Here is an 18,798-nt window from a genome sequence, read left to right on the forward strand (position 1 = left end):
GCTACATTGCAGTATTGATACCTCTAAGTAAAAAATGTAGGGCCTACTTTGTCCACCACTGGTGAAAACAAACTTGGAGTTCTATATTTTGTGTATTAGCCACCACACATGTCTTGTCTTAAGTTGGGCGGTCATAGGGTGCTGCTGACGTTACAACAGCCCATCCCCTCCTCTCTCCTATAATATGAGGGAACTGGATGCGAAGATCATTCTCATCCATTCAGCAGCAAGTATCAGTGCAGAGTGCATCAGGTGCCTGAACTGAAGTATTCAACAGTATAGCTTAAAGCCAAGGACTTTGGATTAAACTGAAAGAAAGTACTATAACCTCATCTGTTTAGATTTTTTTTATAAAAAAAAATATCGAATATGGACTAAATAAGCTATAGATTAATCAAAGAGGTCTCGGATCAGCTATGGAAACGTGTTTTTCTTTTCCCCCCCTTTTTTGCCTATGTGTGGAAAATATAACATTATAGCCTAAGGTTGTGTGGGAAAAAACTTGCCATTAAATATCGCATCGATCAGAACGCCTGGAGGATTATAATATAGCTATGTCATGAGTGCAGGCGTGCGCGTCGTGCCATGCCATGCGATTTTACGCACAGATCTGGTGAGATCCTCCACGTCTGAAGAAGTTGTCCTTCAGAGAAAAGCACCATGAACTCATCAGAGTTCCTCGGTGGTGGTGTTGTGGTTTTTCCCTACGAAGAGGATCAACCACCATGGAACCTCAGCAGGACGGACGAGGAGGAGGAGAAGCTCTTATTCGGCATCGGCACGGACAACTTCATCACGCTGCTGGTGTTCGGCATCATCTTCACGCTCGGCGTGGTGGGCAACTCCATGGTGATCACCGTGCTGGCGCGAAACAAGCCCGGGAAACCCCGATCCACCACCAACATCTTCATCCTCAACCTGAGCATCGCGGACCTCTCGTACCTCCTCTTCTGCATCCCCTTCCAGTCCACCATCTACATGCTGCCGACGTGGGTGCTGGGCGCCTTCATCTGCAAGTTCATCCACTACTTCTTCACCGTGTCCATGCTGGTGAGCATCTTCACGCTGAGCGCCATGTCCGTGGACCGCTACGTCGCCATCGTGCACTCGCGCAAGTCCTCGTCCATCCGCGTGGCCAAGCACGCGTTCATCGGCGTGGTGGTCATCTGGATACTGTCCCTGGCCATGGCCGCGCCCATCATGTACTACCAGAACATCTTTAAGAGGGGGAATCACACCTACTGCTGGGAAGGCTGGCCAGACCAGAACCAGAAGAAGATCTACGTGGTGTGCACCTTTGTGTTTGGTTATGTGCTCCCTCTGCTGCTGATCTCCTTCTGTTATGCAAAGGTAAGATAATAGACAACCTTTTTGACACGAAGTGCCATGTTTTTATTTTCTTGATAGTCAGTGTGCCATATCAACATTAAATTGAATTATGATCTCAAGATAAAATATTTCCAACAGATCAGTTGGAAATAGTCAGACTTAGAATCATGTGCTGGATGTAATTTGCATACAGATGTGAGGGGACTTAATTTAATTGACTACATTTTTTCAAATATTTTATTTAAAAAGAAAAAAATCCTCTCCCTCACACTTATGCCAGTGTGCCAGTGATCACCCTCCCCTGTGCCAATGTTGCCACCCGTGCCTAAGGTTGCCTATACCCTGATAATAGACACTTGCAGAGGTCTTCAACAGGGGGTTCGTGACTCCCTAGCTAGGGGGTCCTCAGAGTTACTGTAGGGGGGGTTGCCAAATCTTTGTGATATAGGATTTTTTTTAACCACTTGAACCCCTAGCGTCCCTATTCTGAGGAGAACTTTTGCCAAAAATAGCAGATCTGCAAGCTCACAGTTGCGAGGCATTGTGAGCTTGTAGATCGGCTAGTTTTGGCAAAGAGGTTTGCTGTAGAGGGGGGAAAAGGAGCAAACCAAGTACAGAGCCAAAGGTCAAGTTGACTAAGTATTGAGGGTTTAAGTGGTTAAATGTCTGAAATTAATTTACACAACACTGATAGTCAGTGAAGCCATGGCTTCACTGACTAATTGTGTTATATTTTATAGATGCATCTATGAAATTTAACACAATTTTATGCAATATGTAGTGGGGGGGTCCCTGCTTTATCTCTCTCTCAGCTAAGGGGTCCTTGGGCTAAAAAACGTTGAAGACCTCTGATATACATGCAGGACTACTTTTGATTACCCAAAATTGTTCACCTCGATACAAAGTGTCTTTTATTTGTCCAGTAATGCTTGTTTTGTCTGTGCTTGTTGCAGGTTTTAAATCACTTGCACAAAAAGCTAAGACACATGTCCAAAAAGTCAGAGGCATCAAAGAAAAAGGTATGTATTTAAACATGCCAACTGTACATTTTCATAAACATAGATTAACAAGATCAATGAGTAACTAGATGGGAATATGACAATTATTCTGATGAATAATTTGATAAGTATCAAACGTGAACGTAGTATCTAGACCCTACTACTTAATATGCTCAAGAATGTATAAAAGTGTGAGCTTATGGCCATGCTAGTGAATTTAAAGTACCAAAAGTAGAAAGTACTCATTATGCAGAATGTCCCATTTCACAAGTTTTTAAATGTATAAAACTCTTTTGAAAATAGCAGATCTACAAGCTCACAATGCATTGCATCGCGACGCATTGTGAGCTTGTAGATCAGCTATTTTCAAATGGCCGAAATGTATTTAGGGCTGAAGTGGTTACTGTATTTTTTTAAATAATAATCAAAATCTACAAAGTAACTAGTAACTAAAGTTTTCAAATAATTGTAGTTGAGTAAAAGTACAATATTTGCCTCTGAGATATAGTGGAGTAGAAGTAAAAGTACTGAAAATTGGAAATACTCCAGTAAAGTAAAAAAAATACCTAAAAATTGTACTTAAGTACAGTACTTGAGTAAATGTACTTAGTTACTTTACACCACTGCCAACAACATCCACATCTGTGAAAATGATGATGGTGATTCTAATTTAAAAAAAAATCCAAGCTTCAACTTCAACTTGATCCTGTTGCACACTCTGCATTAGGGATTGGACGATAATCGTTATTATCATTTATCGTGATAAATAGATGCTCACAATAATCGTATCGTGGAGACTTTAATTTATCGTAAAATTGTCCTCTGTCATACACTAGGATAAATTAGATTTTGTTGAGCTGCAAATTAAGTACAACTTAAATCCTCTATACTTGATAAAACAAACCTGTAAAGAGCACATTTGAGACGCTATTATTTCACTCCACACAGATCAATTCGCCAAAAATAGCAGATCTACAAGCTCACAACGTTGTGAGCTTGTAGATCTGCTATTTTTGGCAAACGTTCCCCTCAGAATAGGTAGGCTGGGGATTGACGTGATTAACAAAAGTGCCATCTTAAGTTGTAAGCATATTGTGATTATCGTGATAATATCGTTAATCGCAATTATTTTTGCCACAATAATTGTGACATGTCATTTTCATATTGTCCCATCCCTATCAAATCTCCAGTGGTTCATGGATCATTTTTACACATAAATAAGACACTGGGCACATAAGGGACTTATTTCTCTCTCTCTCTCTCTCTCTCTCTCTCTCTCTCTCTCTCTCTTTCTCTCTTTCTCTCTCTCTCTTTCTCTCTCTCTCTCTCTCTCTCTCTCTCTCTCTCTCTCTCTCTCTCTCTCTCTCTCTCTCTCTCCCTCTCTCTCAATGCATCATCATCACATCTTGTCAGGTTTATTGAAAAACATATTACATAACCACGTGGGTCAATGAGATGATCCAGGGAAAGGGACAAAGCTGAATGAAGGTTAATGAAGATCCATTGAACACTCAACATGTGGCGGGCAGGCTGACAAAAGGGAAGTGTTTGTCTCACAGTATTTCACAGAAGCACTCACTGGCAAAGTAATCAAATATTGATTATTACAGCAGAGCTCGTAACAACCACGACATTCACAGCCTACATTAGTAGGTAACCAACACTGCACGCGCACACGCACGCACGCACGCGCGCGCGCACGCACGCACGCACGCACACACACACACACACACACACACACACACACACACACACACACACACACACACACACACACACACACACACACACACACACACACACACACACACACACACACACACACACACACACACTTACGCACACCTTCTGCCAGTAATCTGCTGTTGGCCATTTGATTAGTGTATAGACTGAAATATGTCTCTGTTTATCCTGTTATAATTCACCAGTAACAATAAATATGCCATAATGTGTCAGTCATTCAGTAGGACTATTTTCCATGGAGGAAATTGAGGGAAGGCACTTAACACCTAAGTGCGCTTAGCATTCAATCATTTGTGTGTATATTAACACGTCGTAAACTGGTGCAAAAAAGGAAATGAAAGAAACACACTGGCAGCTTTATTGGATAAAATGACACCATGCAGCGTGTGTCTACAATAAACAGTTTGTCCAATATGTCATTGCTAATAATTGTACTATAAATCAGTGGTTCTCAACCTGTGGGTCGGGACCCCTATGGGGGGTCCACACATGATTTTTTGGGGGGGTTCCCAGATGACAGTGAAGTGACAATTTAAGGAATTTAAATACGTTTTAAACCTAAACAAAAAAGAAAGAAAAGAAAAAGTTTCATAAACGTTGAAAATAGTGAGAATGATCTGATCTGCATGCTCACAACAAGTCATTATGAGACGAGTTGTGAGCTTGTAGATCACAATTGTTGCATGACACTGTTGTGTGACAAAGCGTAAGTGGTTATTAGAATGTGTTGATTCATACAGTATAAAAAACATAATAAAATACACACTGTAGATTATTATTATTTAAAAAAATAAAAGTAATCAGTAGAATGATCGCGTAGAACATAATCGATTGTTGCAGCCCTATAATACCAAAGCTGAATCGATTGCAAATATTCAAAATAAAATGTCCAAGCTCCATTTGTTTCTTGTCTGCAGTGTACTTGATACATTAGTAAAGGATGTGTGTGTGTGTGTGTGTGTGTCTCATAGAAGATGACTATCAAAGAGGCCAACTGCGTAATATAAAACACTCAAGGGCACAAGGGCAGGGACAGGTCTTTTTTTCTCGCATATGATCAATTATTCATTGATCATATGTGAGCTCTCCAGTCGTATGGCCTTGGAAGGTCCGTGTGGAACTTGTTAGGTGAAATGTTTCGTCAGGGACAGACAGACAGCTGGGGAAACAAGCGTACTTTCTCTGCACTTCTGCAACAAATGTTGACCAGTTCTTCTTATCAGCGCCAAGCACACACTGTATATCACCAGAGTGAGACAGCTTTCACACACGCACGCACACACGCACGCACGCACGCACGCACGCACGCACGCACGCACGCACGACCGCACACACACACACACACACACACACACACACACACACACACACACACACACACACACACACTTGAAGCTGAGTCACGCTTGTTGTCTAAAAAGTTTTTATTTGACGATTTGATAAGCCATTGATTAATGAGAACAATCTAATTAACAATCTAATTGTCCAGGAAGAGAGTAGGGGGGCTTATCACCTGAGGGAATTAAAAGGGGGGGGGGTTGATTTGATTAATTGACAGCCAACACATTTTTTATGGATGTGTAGTGCAGGTTAAGAAGGAGTTAGCAGTGGTGGAAAAAGTACTACATTTTTTTAAATTAAGTAAAAATATCGATACTGCAATGTAGAAACACTCTGTTACAAGTAAAAGTCCAGTGATCAAAATGTACTTGAATAAAAGTACAAAAGTTTGGCATCAAAATATACTTAAAGTACCAAAAGTAAAAGTACTCATTATGCAGAATGTCCCATTTCAGAAGGTATTATAATGTATAAAATGTATTAAAACCTTTTGAAAATGGCAGATCTACAAGCTCTCAATATGTTGCATCTAGATCTACTATTTTCAAATAGCCAAAGTTTAAATAGGGCTGAAGTGGTTAATGTATGTTTTGTAATAATAATTAAAATCTACAAAGTAACTGCAGGGCCGGTGGAGGGCTGATCGCCGCTCTAGGCGAGATTCCTTTGATGCGCCCCCGCACGTGCGCGAAGCACGCGTGCGTGGGACCCTCGCGCGCGCAAATTTGTTTGCGGTTCTGGGCGGATTATGCTACTTTTTTTTGTGTCTTTGGTTACTTTATTTCGGTTTTAGGGTTAGGGTTAGGGTTAGGTTAGGCTTGTGTTATTTCATTCTGATTTTACCGATTTATTATCATTATTATTATTTTTTCCCGACTCTTTTTGCCGCCTCTCCAAACTGCCGCTCTAGGCGGCCGCCTAGGTCGCCTTAATGGGTGCGCCGGCCCTGAGTAACTGGTAACTAAAGTTTTCAAATAATTGTAGTGGAGTAAAAGTTGAATCTTTGCCTCTGAGATGTAGTGGAGTAGAAGTAAAAGTATTGAAAATGGGAAATACTCCATTAAAGTAAAAGTACCTCAAAATTGTACTTAAGTACAGTACTTAGTACTTAGTAAATGTACTTAGTTACTTTCCACCTCCGGGAGTTAGTTATTAGGTTGAAGAGTTCCATCCTCCATCCTGATTATCCCTTCGGGGATCAATAATGGTTTATCTATATCTCACAGGTCTAGACAGATGGACTTTAACACAGTGCGTTAAAAGGCTCTCTAGATGGATGGTCATGAAAAAGAATATTTCACCATGCCTGTCTGAAGCTGTTCGGATGTATCACTACAAGTCCACCACAAGTTGCAGCATTTATTTGAATGAAAACATTAAAACATCAGGATTCTCAATCTCAACTTGACTACCCTGTTTAAAGATAAATGAATCAATGAATGAAACTTTTAAATTAGTTTTAGCTTCAAGGATGCCAACGGTCAATATATTTTGTACCGAAGAGATAAGTCATGATGATTCAACATATTCCCTTGCTCATGCCATTTAAATGTGAGTACTGACAGGAGATGTTAAAGGGCGACTTCACCCATTTCCAACCTGCAATTTTCAACAACTTCATATAATTGGTCCTCACTAATGCTCATGATAATATGGCACCATTTTAGTCTACTCACTCTGTGTCTCAGAGGAGGGCTATGGACAGTTCAGAAACCCGCATACCAGTGACATCATCGATGGGGAATCCAAGATAAGATTCCTGGAAAGTTTGCATGTTGGGATAACTAAAGACTCTGTAGGGTTTAAGGTGAATTTATGAGTGTGTTCTTACAGCTAGCGCTAGCCAAACAAAACATTGCCCTCTCAACATCCTTCCTCCCACACTATTGTGGGAAACTTTAAATGCCGCCGCCTCTTTACAGTGTGTGTGTGTGTGTGTGTGTGTGTGTGTGTGTGTGTGTGTGTGTGTGTGTGTGTGTGTGTGTGTGTGTGTGTGTGTGTGTGTGTGTGTGTGTGTGTGTGTGTGTGTGTGTGTGTACGCGCGCATACTTGTTTGAGGCTGTTTGCTTAGATACAGCAGCCTGACACGCATTGACACCCATTCATCGTTCTTCCCGTCTCTCTGTCTTCATCGTCACCCCCTCTGCCCTCCAGACTCCATATGTTATTAACGACGCTGACAACAGTTATGTGATTTGAAGTGATTAACCTGCGTGGTGGTGACAGCCAAGCTGTGGAGTCTTTGTGACATGACGCATTTATCATTCAGATCTTCCCTTTAAATGTGATAGCGGGGAAGGCCAACAGCCACATTTCTAATGGATTTCAAGGCCCCACAGTGTTTTTACAGTCTATCTGTGTCTTTCGCTGTTATGGTCTAATTAACTCAGCTGGAAACCAGCCTTCTACAGGAATGCAGAGGAGAGAGACAGCAGATCACGGAGTGTGTAATTAGCTTTTTTCATCACACTTATCAGCTGTAGCTTTAAGCCTTGGTTTATTAACAGTATGGCAGGGTAAACACATTTCATCAATTTGCTCATTGACATTGAAGGACTGCGGGTGGGCTGTAAACTGTTACATTCTCAGTTCATCTCAATGCCAAGTTGCGTAATTTATATAAACTCGCACGCATTTATGTTGCATGTTACGGTCGACATACAGGAGTAAGAAATGCACATATCCAGAGGTCACATAGTGGTGATCAATAGGGCTGGGTGCAATAACCGCTATACCGCTATACCGCCATACCGCGGTTGTGTAATGCATACCGAGGTGTCGATCTTGTACATCTACCATTTCTGGCAGCCGAGGCGCTGTTGTTTTAGAGCAGTGGTTCTATAACATTTTCATGCCAAGGACCCCTAATATTCACAAGCTACTTTACAGAAAAACAAGCCCAAAGTCGCTTATAATAAACAGATTTGGCAACACTGGCCTGAATAGCTTAGTGCAGCCACGCCAGCCACAAACACAACACAAACACTCACTCTCCTCCTCCAAATAATTGTGCCTACTAATTACTGTAAATATCCTCTCAGGATTCTGATCATTATGAGTTGGATGTACCATTTATGTCCTTGAGAGCACTGACTGTGTGTAAAAAACATTTATAGTGTACTGTATGATAATTCAGACACTCCCCTCCCTCTGTCTCCCTTCCTCCTTTTCCCCTCTTTCGCCCCCCAGACAGCTCAGACGGTACTGGTGGTGGTGGTGGTGTTCTGCCTGTCCTGGTTGCCTCACCACATCGTCCACCTGTGGGTGGAGTTCGGGACCTTCCCGCTCACCCAGGCCTCGTTCGTGCTGCGGGTGTCCGCCCACTGTTTGGCTTACAGCAACTCCTCCGTCAACCCGGTCATCTACGCCTTCCTGTCGGAGAACTTCAGGAAGGCCTACAAACAGGTGTTCAAGTGCCAGATTGGCACCACTGACTCCCCGATCAATGACATCAAGGAGATCCGCAGCAAGGTGGACACAGCAGCCTCCACTAACTGCACCAACGTGTGACTGAAAAAGGCACGGGTCGGTGATACAGTGAAACATACAGTTACACAGTGAGGAGAATGACCCTGTACTGTGGCAGTATGTTGGGTCTCGCCACCAGACAACACAAAGCATTTATAGAACGTTGGAAAAGTGGGGAAATTTGTGGTGACATTTCCCAATGGAGTGGTAGAAAATAAAACTGGCACATCCGCTGGACGGCAGGTGCAGGACCAACAGTGGATTAATATAAGAAATAATAGAACACTGTAACTGTCAAGTCAAGTCACTGTAACTGCCAGTCAAGGTTTATTTGTAGATTAACGTTTCGGCACAAGGATTCTTCAGAATTAAGTCATCTTCTTCAGAATGTAATCTTCTTCAGAATGAAAAAGACCTTTTGTCGAAACGTTAATCTACAAATAAAGCCTTCACTGGGAGCTTCTTGTTAAGTTACAGTGTGCAGACCCCTATTATTTCTTACAATTGTATACATTTCCCATGGTAAATCTGTGGATCTCTAATGTGATGTCTTAATGCTTAATGTTTTATGTAAAGCACTTTGAATTGCCTTGTTGTTGAAATGTGCTATACAAATACATTTGCCCTGCCTTGCCTTGCCTAACCCCGGACCCTATCCCAGCAGATCTTTAGGCCGTGGTTGCACTTGTCTTTTCTATGCGACCTTTTCCGTCCGATCATGCCTGGACATATTAAACTGTCAAGCGTTCGCTCCATCATCGGACCTCGCTGGAATTGTGATCTGAGGAGCCAGACTATACACTTCAAGGGTCCTGGCTCACATTGAGTTTGGATCTCATTGAGGAGTTGACAACTGCTGTGTCAGTACTGTGGGCACAATGTAGTAAACATAGGTCTTGCGTCATCTTCGCACAACATGCAAGTTTCAAAAGAAGGATTTGTTTTCCAGATGTATTGAGCAGGAACATTACATCCAGTAACACATCTGATCAAGCATGTTGCATTTAATTGTGACGTGTGGACACACGGATGCTGACACAACTGCGTTCCGATCTTGCTTGTCCGATCATAAAAATCACATTGAAAAGACAAGTGTGACCATGGCTGGTTTACTTAGATTTACTGTGGGAAAATGTATATGATTAACACCACATTCTGAAATGTACACATTTCCCAATGTACCTTTTTTTTCTACATCTACCATGACATACAGTATATCTATACTGTATACTACACTATAGTTAACTTATTTTCAGAGTTTGGAACTTTTGCTGTCGGAAAAAGGAACTATAGGGAGGAACTGACTTGGGAAGATGTTTGGATGTCTGCTACAGCAACTCTGTTCCACATTGACAATCTCTATTCCTGGACTCCAGGATAAAGCCACCACATTTTGTTGTTACTTTAGCGTGGTGGAGAACATGATTTTTGGACATATCTGTGCATATATATGTGGACTTCATCTGCCCCACATGTGGCAAACCATGTGGGTCACACATTGGCCTGCATAGACACATGCAATGGCACAACCGCAATCCCCCTCAATAACCCATTCTTGGAGCAACGTCATCGTCGAAATCGATGGACAGCCATAAGCAAGTAAGCACATGGGTCACTTTTCCATCGGGACACGCCCCCCCTCAGCTAGACTGAGTGGCAAAACATTGAGCAGCATGGAGCTTTGGAGTTTGGAAGCGCTCAGCGGTCCTGCGTACCACCTGTTTCGAAATTGCACATACAGTAATGGAGGAGGCAGCGGGACGTTGCGTTATTGAAAACGAGCGCTTCCAAACTCCAACACATGGAAGAATAATCACCTGCACGGAATGTATTGACAGAAAGTAGCTCATAACATGTCTATGGTGGATTTTTATGAAACAAAAACGTTGCAGATAGAAAGAGGATAATTCAAGCTTTCCGTACAGCTGCTATGTTGGTGAGTTTAATGTGGTTTAAGATAGGACTTTTCCGTTTGGATGTATGGGCTGTCAAGGCAAGAAAGTAGTTTTTTTTTTACTTCCGGGTACGATGATGATGTCACGCGCATAGCCTCTACAGGATCTGATGATGATCTCTCCAAATTGAAAGAGTCTGAAACGTATTCATATTGTATTTCTTTATATCCGTTATTTCTTATTGCATCTCATGTTAAAAAACAAGATATGTATCCATACAGCTCACCACATTAGAAATCTGAAATGATAGTAGTCTCATCCTCATGGTCTTAATGAGCAACTAAGACATTGCCCGGAATATCACAAATTGTGTGTTTTTAAGTAAATATGTTATCGTTACAATTTTTGGGCGCAACGTTTTGCTTTATTAGATGGTAGAGTGTAGAGAGACAGGAAAGTTCAGAGAGATGGGAGACGTGAGTATATGACGGGAGTCGGATTCAAACACAGGTCCTCGTGACCGTCACGGAGCATGTGGTCCGTGCACTAACTTGCTGAGCCACCAGGCACAACTTATCTTTTATTTTAATGTGGAATGTATAATTACAGCTTCTCTGTGTGACAAGCAGTCACTGGACACAAAAGAAAAAGCATTATCGCTGTTGCTATAGTACAATAACCTTAAAACGTGCAAACAAGTGTTTACTTTGATAAATGTAATAATGATGGACTCTATGTACATACAGCAAACATACGACACATATGTCTACTTTGTATCTTTCACTTGACATTGTGGTCATTAACCCTTTAAGGCCTGAGATTCTACAAAATGTCTTCTAATTCCTAACAGTTTTTTTAACAAAAACGTATGTTGCTATGTCAGTAGTTTTCAAACTTTTTATTGTCAAGGACCCCAAAATGTATATGTATTTGGCCGAAGACCCCCATCTCAAAATATTTTGTTCCAGGAACCCCCAGAAGCAAAGATTTGAGTTACAAATGTTAGCTTTTAAAATATATGTATTCAAAGATTTGCACTCGGTGCAGCGCTATGAGCTTGTAGATCTGCTATTTTTGAATAGCCAAAGTGTAAAATAATGCTTTTTATCTCAAATCTAGAAATGACACAGATGCGTCCCGGGTCTTAATGGGTTAAAAGACCAATATTCGCGTTTACCTGTTACCTCATACCATATCGCTTATTTCCAACTTCGAAACGCAATTATAAGAATTCATCTCTTGTACCTTTTCTCTCCCCTGTCTCCCCAGGCAAACTTTCTTAACATCAAAATGATCAGACAGGAAGGCCAGGATAATATATGTTGTAACTTTTGCAGGGTTGTTTCGCTAACTTTAGTTTTTGAAAACTTCAGATTATTTCAAATGTGTACGCCTCTTGGTACTGCTCTGGCCTTATAGAGGTTTCAGTGCATCTATTGCTCCTTTTCTTCCAAAAAAGAAGAAGACACAAAACAAGGCAATATTTAAGTTCAGATTTTCAAAGGATACAGAAGATTTGAAATGTGGGAATCAAAGATTATTCTGAGTTTGTGAATGCAGAGTGAATGCAGTGAATGTGCCCTCCTGTCAGGCAGTGTTCTCAGAGCCGTGCTGATTTAATAGTGGGCAGTGGTGGACAGTATGAAATACTGTACATTTACTTGAGTGCTCTACTATCTGTACTTTATTTGAGTATTTATCATAAGTTTATGACTTTCACTCCACTACAGTTCAAAGACAAATATTGTGCTTTTGACTCTGTGTATTTCTTTTCTTTTGGGTCCCAGGGGTCAACTCCTAATATTGAACATAGCTGATCCACAATCTCACAATGTGTCGCATTGCGATGAGTTAGATCTGGTAGATCTATGATCTACCAGATCTAAGATCTTTTGAAAATATAAATAAAAACAATGTACTTGGAAATTTCGAATAGTTAATTATTTGTTAAATGCATGTAAGTACTAGTGAATACTCAAGTATTTTTTTTAAAGCAAGTACTCCAGTAATTTAACAAACCTAACTACAGCTCATTTGACTGAGCAACTTTCACTTGTTGAGTAACTTTCACAGTTGAGTAATATTTGCTGCAACGCGTTGTGAGCTTGTCGATCGGCTATTTTCCTGCGAAGGTTTTCCCCCCAATAACAGAGAACCGAAAATACACTAGTATAGAGCCCTGAGAGACTCCGGTCAACCATAATTATGGTGGTGAATTGGAAGAGAGAAAAGAAATGTTCTCTGGCTGTTTCGTTGGCATGCACTCTGCAAGTGACTCTGTGCGCTGACCTCTCTGTACAGTACAGTATATACATGTATGCATGGGTGACCGACCGTGTGAAAACAAACAACAACTGCAATTCCTCTGCTATTTTAAAACTTTGTTAACTGACAAATCCACTCCAACAATATTGATTTATTTGCAACAGAAGGGAGATTTTTTGGGGGATGATAACATTAAGTTATTAGTTGGGTAATGGTAAAAACAACAACGACAACAACAACAAAAGCATCTAGCATCATGAATGTGTACACGCATACACGCACACGCACGCGCACACACACACACACACACACACACACACACACACACACACACACACACACACACACACACACACACACACACACACACACACACACACACACACACACACACACACACACACACACACACACACACACACACACACACACACACACACACACACACACACACACACACACTTGAAATATATATTTATGTCCACATAAACAGAAGTACAAGAATGCCTTGTACAAAGGACATAAACACTGCAAGTGCAGTCAGATAATGGGAAAACAGCCAGTTACAAATAACAGTTGCATATAAGGCAGAACATTGTTACATAAAATATTGTTGGCATACTTGTCAAACACAGCAGACATCAATCACACACACACACACACACACACACACACACACACACACACACACACACACACACACACACACACACACACACACACACACACACACACACACACACACACACACACACACACACACACACACATGCGCACACGCACACACACAAGCACTCAGAGAAACTGTTAACCCTTGCGTTCTACTGGTTATAGGGACATGAAAGATACAACAGACTTGTGTATTCGTCAGTTCATCAATAATGTTTATTTGGCATTATTTTCATCGCTTGTCATGTTTTTTCTGATGCTGTGTTGATGTTCCCCTCCACTGTCTGACAGTATGCTGCATCATCTCCACAGCACTATTCACATCAAACAAGAATTTGCTGGAATAGAAAAAAAGCAACAGCACTTTGATCACCTGTGTTTGAACTGCTACATCTCCCTGCTATGGAGTTGTGTATTATTGACATACTTTGAGATATATCTATGCTTTGATCGTGTCTTTATGCAGTGCCAATTAATGTACACATTAAACTTTGTACCATTGCTTTTGATTCCTTAAAACCTTCTGTCATTCTTCTCAGGTGTTCTTAATCCCTTGAGCTTTCCATAAAAAAGTTCTCAACCACTTTAACCCTGGCATCCCGATGCGTCGCATAGCGACGCATTGTGAGCTTGTAGATCAGCTATTTTCAACTGGCCGAAATTAAGTGTATGTAGGGATGAAGTGGTTAATGTATGTTTTGTAATAATAATTTGTAGGTTCTGTAATAAATTAGTAACAAGTTTTCAAATAATTGTCGTGGAGTAAAAGGACTGATAGATATGTTTTGATTAATCATAATTTGTCTAATGTCTTAAACCTGCTTTAAATGTCAAATTAATATAATGCTGTCATATTGGCCTAAACTCTGTCATGTACTATTCTGCTATTTCTCTGTCTATGCAAGGTCAGACTAGTTACAGGCCTTTCTGTGGTTATCTATTGTTATGAGAACACCATATCTCGGTGTTCTCCTCCAAATGCATAACCCTTCTCGCAGTGTCACGAAGTTACCTCTGACCAGACAGGTCAGAGCCGAGGCTAACGTGTTGTTCGAGACATGTGGACGCTGTTTGTTCAAAGATAAACTGTCACACCATCATCATCATCTTCATCATCTACCATCATCATCCTCATCTGACGATGACGTACTCATCACTATCCACCAATGGCAGGACAACACCTCCGAGGGCTGGACGCTCGATGTATCTTCAATGATGTCATATGTTTATGTTAACGGACGCTGTTAAAGACCAGTGCTTTCTCTGTTTAAGGAGAGAGAGACGACGACCGATGATGCCTACCACTGTGATACTGTAACCTTCCATTCTCTCTCTGTCTGAATACAAGATATTTCATTGCACCCAATGGCTGCCTGTGTCCTGAGTCTGTTTTTTCTTTGTCGCCTTTGAAAGTTACTGGTACTTTGTATACATACTGATGTGATGTTTCGCCCTGCATTGGTATCTATACATATGGGTGATAAGGAAAAAAACCTACTTTAACAATTGGTCCGATCGAAGCCGGATATGTTTAAAACAGGGTGGACGGGGGGAACTGAGCTATTGACCGGAACTGTACGGTCAGACTCTCTTCCCCTGGCAGACCATGTTTTAATACGTATCAAACGAACCAGCCCTGGGTGTAACGATTTATCACTTCTATTCAGATGAAGGTTATCTTTGAACAGTATCACATTTTTATTTTATTTTATTTTGTTTTGGACCTGGACGCGATCGCTGGACCTTTGGACTTGCCCCTTGACTCTCGACATGTCTCAAATTCCACGTGGTCCAGCCATCGGGGTCAGGATCCCTGAACCATCGATTTGATGAGTATATCTTTTTATTCTTATTTTTACCATGGTCCAGTGATTGGGATCTCCACGTAACTTCTCCATGTAAACCTTGATCTGATGAGTACACCTTTTATTTTATTTTATTGTCTTTACCGAACGATTTGTCTCATAAATTATAAGCCTGTTTTTAAATTACTGTTTAACACAGCTCCGCCAGGGAGTCAGTCAAGTAAAAAATGTTTTATCACCTATATTCCTGGGAAGACATTCCTAATGTCTCATAAATTCTCTTATCTAGTGGTCATTTATTAAGGTCCTTTCAGATTTCTTACCTACATGTATAATTCACAAGTCAGTCCTTTTGTTATATACTGGTTACTGCTTGTTGTTACTACGTTCTGTTTCGGTGGATTTCGTATTGATTACTATATCTTATCTGTCTCTTTCTCTCACCACCTCCGGTGCGGGGGGTGAGCGTTTAATATATACATATATTTATTTACCTTTGACCGGTTTTATTTTGACCACTGTAGATTAAATCCATTTAATATTGCCTTAATAATAAATTTTATATTCCTTTCCCCCTTCTGTTCTAAATTCATTGAACCAGTAAATATTTCGCCTTAGAGAATAAGTTTTCTCTTTGTCAACTATTCAACTTTCTCGTTTATGCCCCATAAATTCAGATAATTGTAAATACTTTTCAATGCTTTGTCGCTGATTTTTCTATGTAACTTTTAGATGACTTCATTTCCCATAAATCATTGCGGGCTTATACTTCCGGGGTGATTTATGGGAAACCCCGGTAGCTTATGTTTCCGGGGTCATCTAGCATCTAGCATACAGTAGCTTGTAGAACTCGCTCCCTCGAAACGAATTCATGCTAAAAATACAACACTAACCTTTATATCAGATTAATGCTTACAAGGAATCTTTTGGTGAACCTTTTTCTAAATACAGATATTTTTTATAGATCGTAGATATGTGTTTTTTTTGTATATATATACATACGTGCAGTATGTGTGACCGGCATGGGTCTACCTTGATGCCTGCAGGATGCGTACGTATGGATATAAATACCAGTAGTTCTTTGTATCTGTGGGTATATGTATATCGACAGGCATATGTATGTATGTGTGTATATATAGGTATAACTGCAAGATACCATTTATGGTCAAATCGCTCATTTTCCTGACTTTTATGTCGGGTCAAAAGAGGGATTGTGATAATCATTAGACATTACGTTTCAAGAGTTAAATCTTTTTCTTTTAATTGTAATATTGTTTCATTTATGTTACACAAACAAGACTTTATGAACAGACTACTCCTTAATTTTGATTTAATTTTTATTAATTTTGATTTAAACTAAAATGTTTTATAACCCCCTTTAAATTCATGAAAAACATTCTTGAATATATATATTTTGTATAATATGGTCTAGACGGTCACTTATATAACTCATCATTTATTTTCGTTCTTCAAAACTTTTTGAACGGGGAATCTTTTCAGGGCTTTGAGCGTGTCAAACTTTAACTATAGTCTGTTAGAGCGCCCGTATCCACTGCCATAAATAGATTCTAGACTAAACGTTCTTAAAAATACAATATTTCACTATATATCTATCTCTCTCTCTCTCCATCTCTCTCTCTCTCTTTTTCTCTTCCTTCCTCTCCGCGGTAAACATTTAGGCTGCTCGTAGTTGCTTTTGTGCTGTTAATGTGTTGACAAGTTGTTGACTGACATGCTCAGGGTAATTTTTTGTGGGAGCAGCCCTCTTGTGCTATGGAAAAGTGTAGGATAATGACGTAAGAAGGTTATATTAACCGCACACGATCTGTACTGGACATCCTCCATATTTTTTACACTGGTGTTTGACTAAGCAGCTGGATATTCTCATTTCTGAATATTTCCAGTTCTTTATTTATATATAGATACTTGTGCTAGGTTCCGCCCTGTATGAGTATGTATATATGTATATGGATTTATGGTGTACCTCTGATCATATCATCTAGAATAACCCCCGATCCAAACTTTGGGTGTTCGATGAGAACGTTTTAGGTACATGTATAAATCATTATGCTGGTCTCACACCAGGGGAGGGTGGATCAAATGTAGATAAGTGTGCGACCCCTCGTCATTCGCGTAAATTAATTTTGTGTTAATGTTTGTCACGAGAACTAATATATCTATTTTACTCTGTAGGATTATGAATATTGGTCGACTTGCATTCACAAATTATTGATTTTCGGGGATATGTTTTTCATAAATTATTGTACGTGTGGTAGACCATTAATCGATAAAAATGGTTGATTTAAGCAATCACAAGAGCTCATTCGTCTGCTAGACAGACTAAGTCGACTAATAAACTCAACCCAGGAATGCTGATTATTTTCTGTGGTTTCATTGAAGCAGTACTTATATCTTAAACTCAGACCTCTGTAACCATATTTTGACCATTCTAGTTCCATCCCTCGCCACATGTATGGATATGTCTATATAGACATATTCCTTAAATAATAAGTTCTAATTTTTTTTGGATTTTCTTTAATGGTCTCTCTTACACTCCATTTGACTCAATTACCCAGAATTCATTCAACAGGAAGTATCAGCTTCCCTGCCACGTGACTTTACCACGTCACTCCTACAGATTCCATTACATTCAATACTTATCAGGGTCACTCCTACAGATTCCATTGAATTCAATACTTATCAGTGAATATTAGATTAAATACATTACAATATTATAATATTCTTTATACTATTCTTTGGAAACATTTTAATGATGAATAAGAAGAATTATTTTAAAGTTTTAAAGATATTTGATCATTTTTTGACTAAACTTGTAGATCTGCTATTTCATTTTTTTCCAAAGTCTGTGTTTTCTTTTCAATTTATTTTGATGTACTTTATCTAACTCTAACTCTTCGCAACGAATATGTTTATTTTAATTTTGTCATTGTTATATTTTAATTTTAAACATTTTAATCATAATTCTTTCATATATACTATATCCATATGATGTAACGCCATGTATGGTTATGGGTATCTGAGGGTATTGGAAGGTTTAAAATTATTATATATATGTATATAGATATATGAATATATGTATTTCTTTATTTGTTTTCTTTTGTACTGTCATTTTTTTGTTTGTCTATTTTCAGAACAAAACACAGTATGCCTCACGTTCCAGGCCAATTCGTATTACGCTGTAAATAGACCTCGGAGGTAAGTGGGGTACAACCCCACAAATGATTTACATATTAATACGAATCCTGGAATGCATTTGTTTGTTTT

The 18,798-nt window shown here is 39.8% G+C and overlaps 1 protein-coding gene across 1 annotated transcript; it reads left to right on the top strand.

Annotated features, from left to right (window-relative positions):
* Nucleotides 1-466: 466 nt before the first annotated feature.
* LOC311042731 (galanin receptor type 1-like) lies at nt 467-8,921 on the top strand (the record flags this gene model as incomplete). Its single annotated transcript, XM_084053683.1, has 3 exons — nt 467-1,350; nt 2,283-2,348; nt 8,601-8,921. Exons 1-3 carry the CDS (start codon nt 661-663, stop codon nt 8,919-8,921), a joined length of 1,077 nt encoding a protein of 358 aa, XP_083909809.1. The 5' UTR covers nt 467-660.
* Between the last annotated feature and the right edge of the window lie 9,877 nt (nt 8,922-18,798).

Source organism: Gymnoscopelus microlampas, assembly GCF_963454915.1.
Source record: "Gymnoscopelus microlampas genome assembly, chromosome: 3".
Classification (NCBI taxonomy): Eukaryota; Metazoa; Chordata; class Actinopteri; order Myctophiformes; family Myctophidae; genus Gymnoscopelus; species Gymnoscopelus microlampas.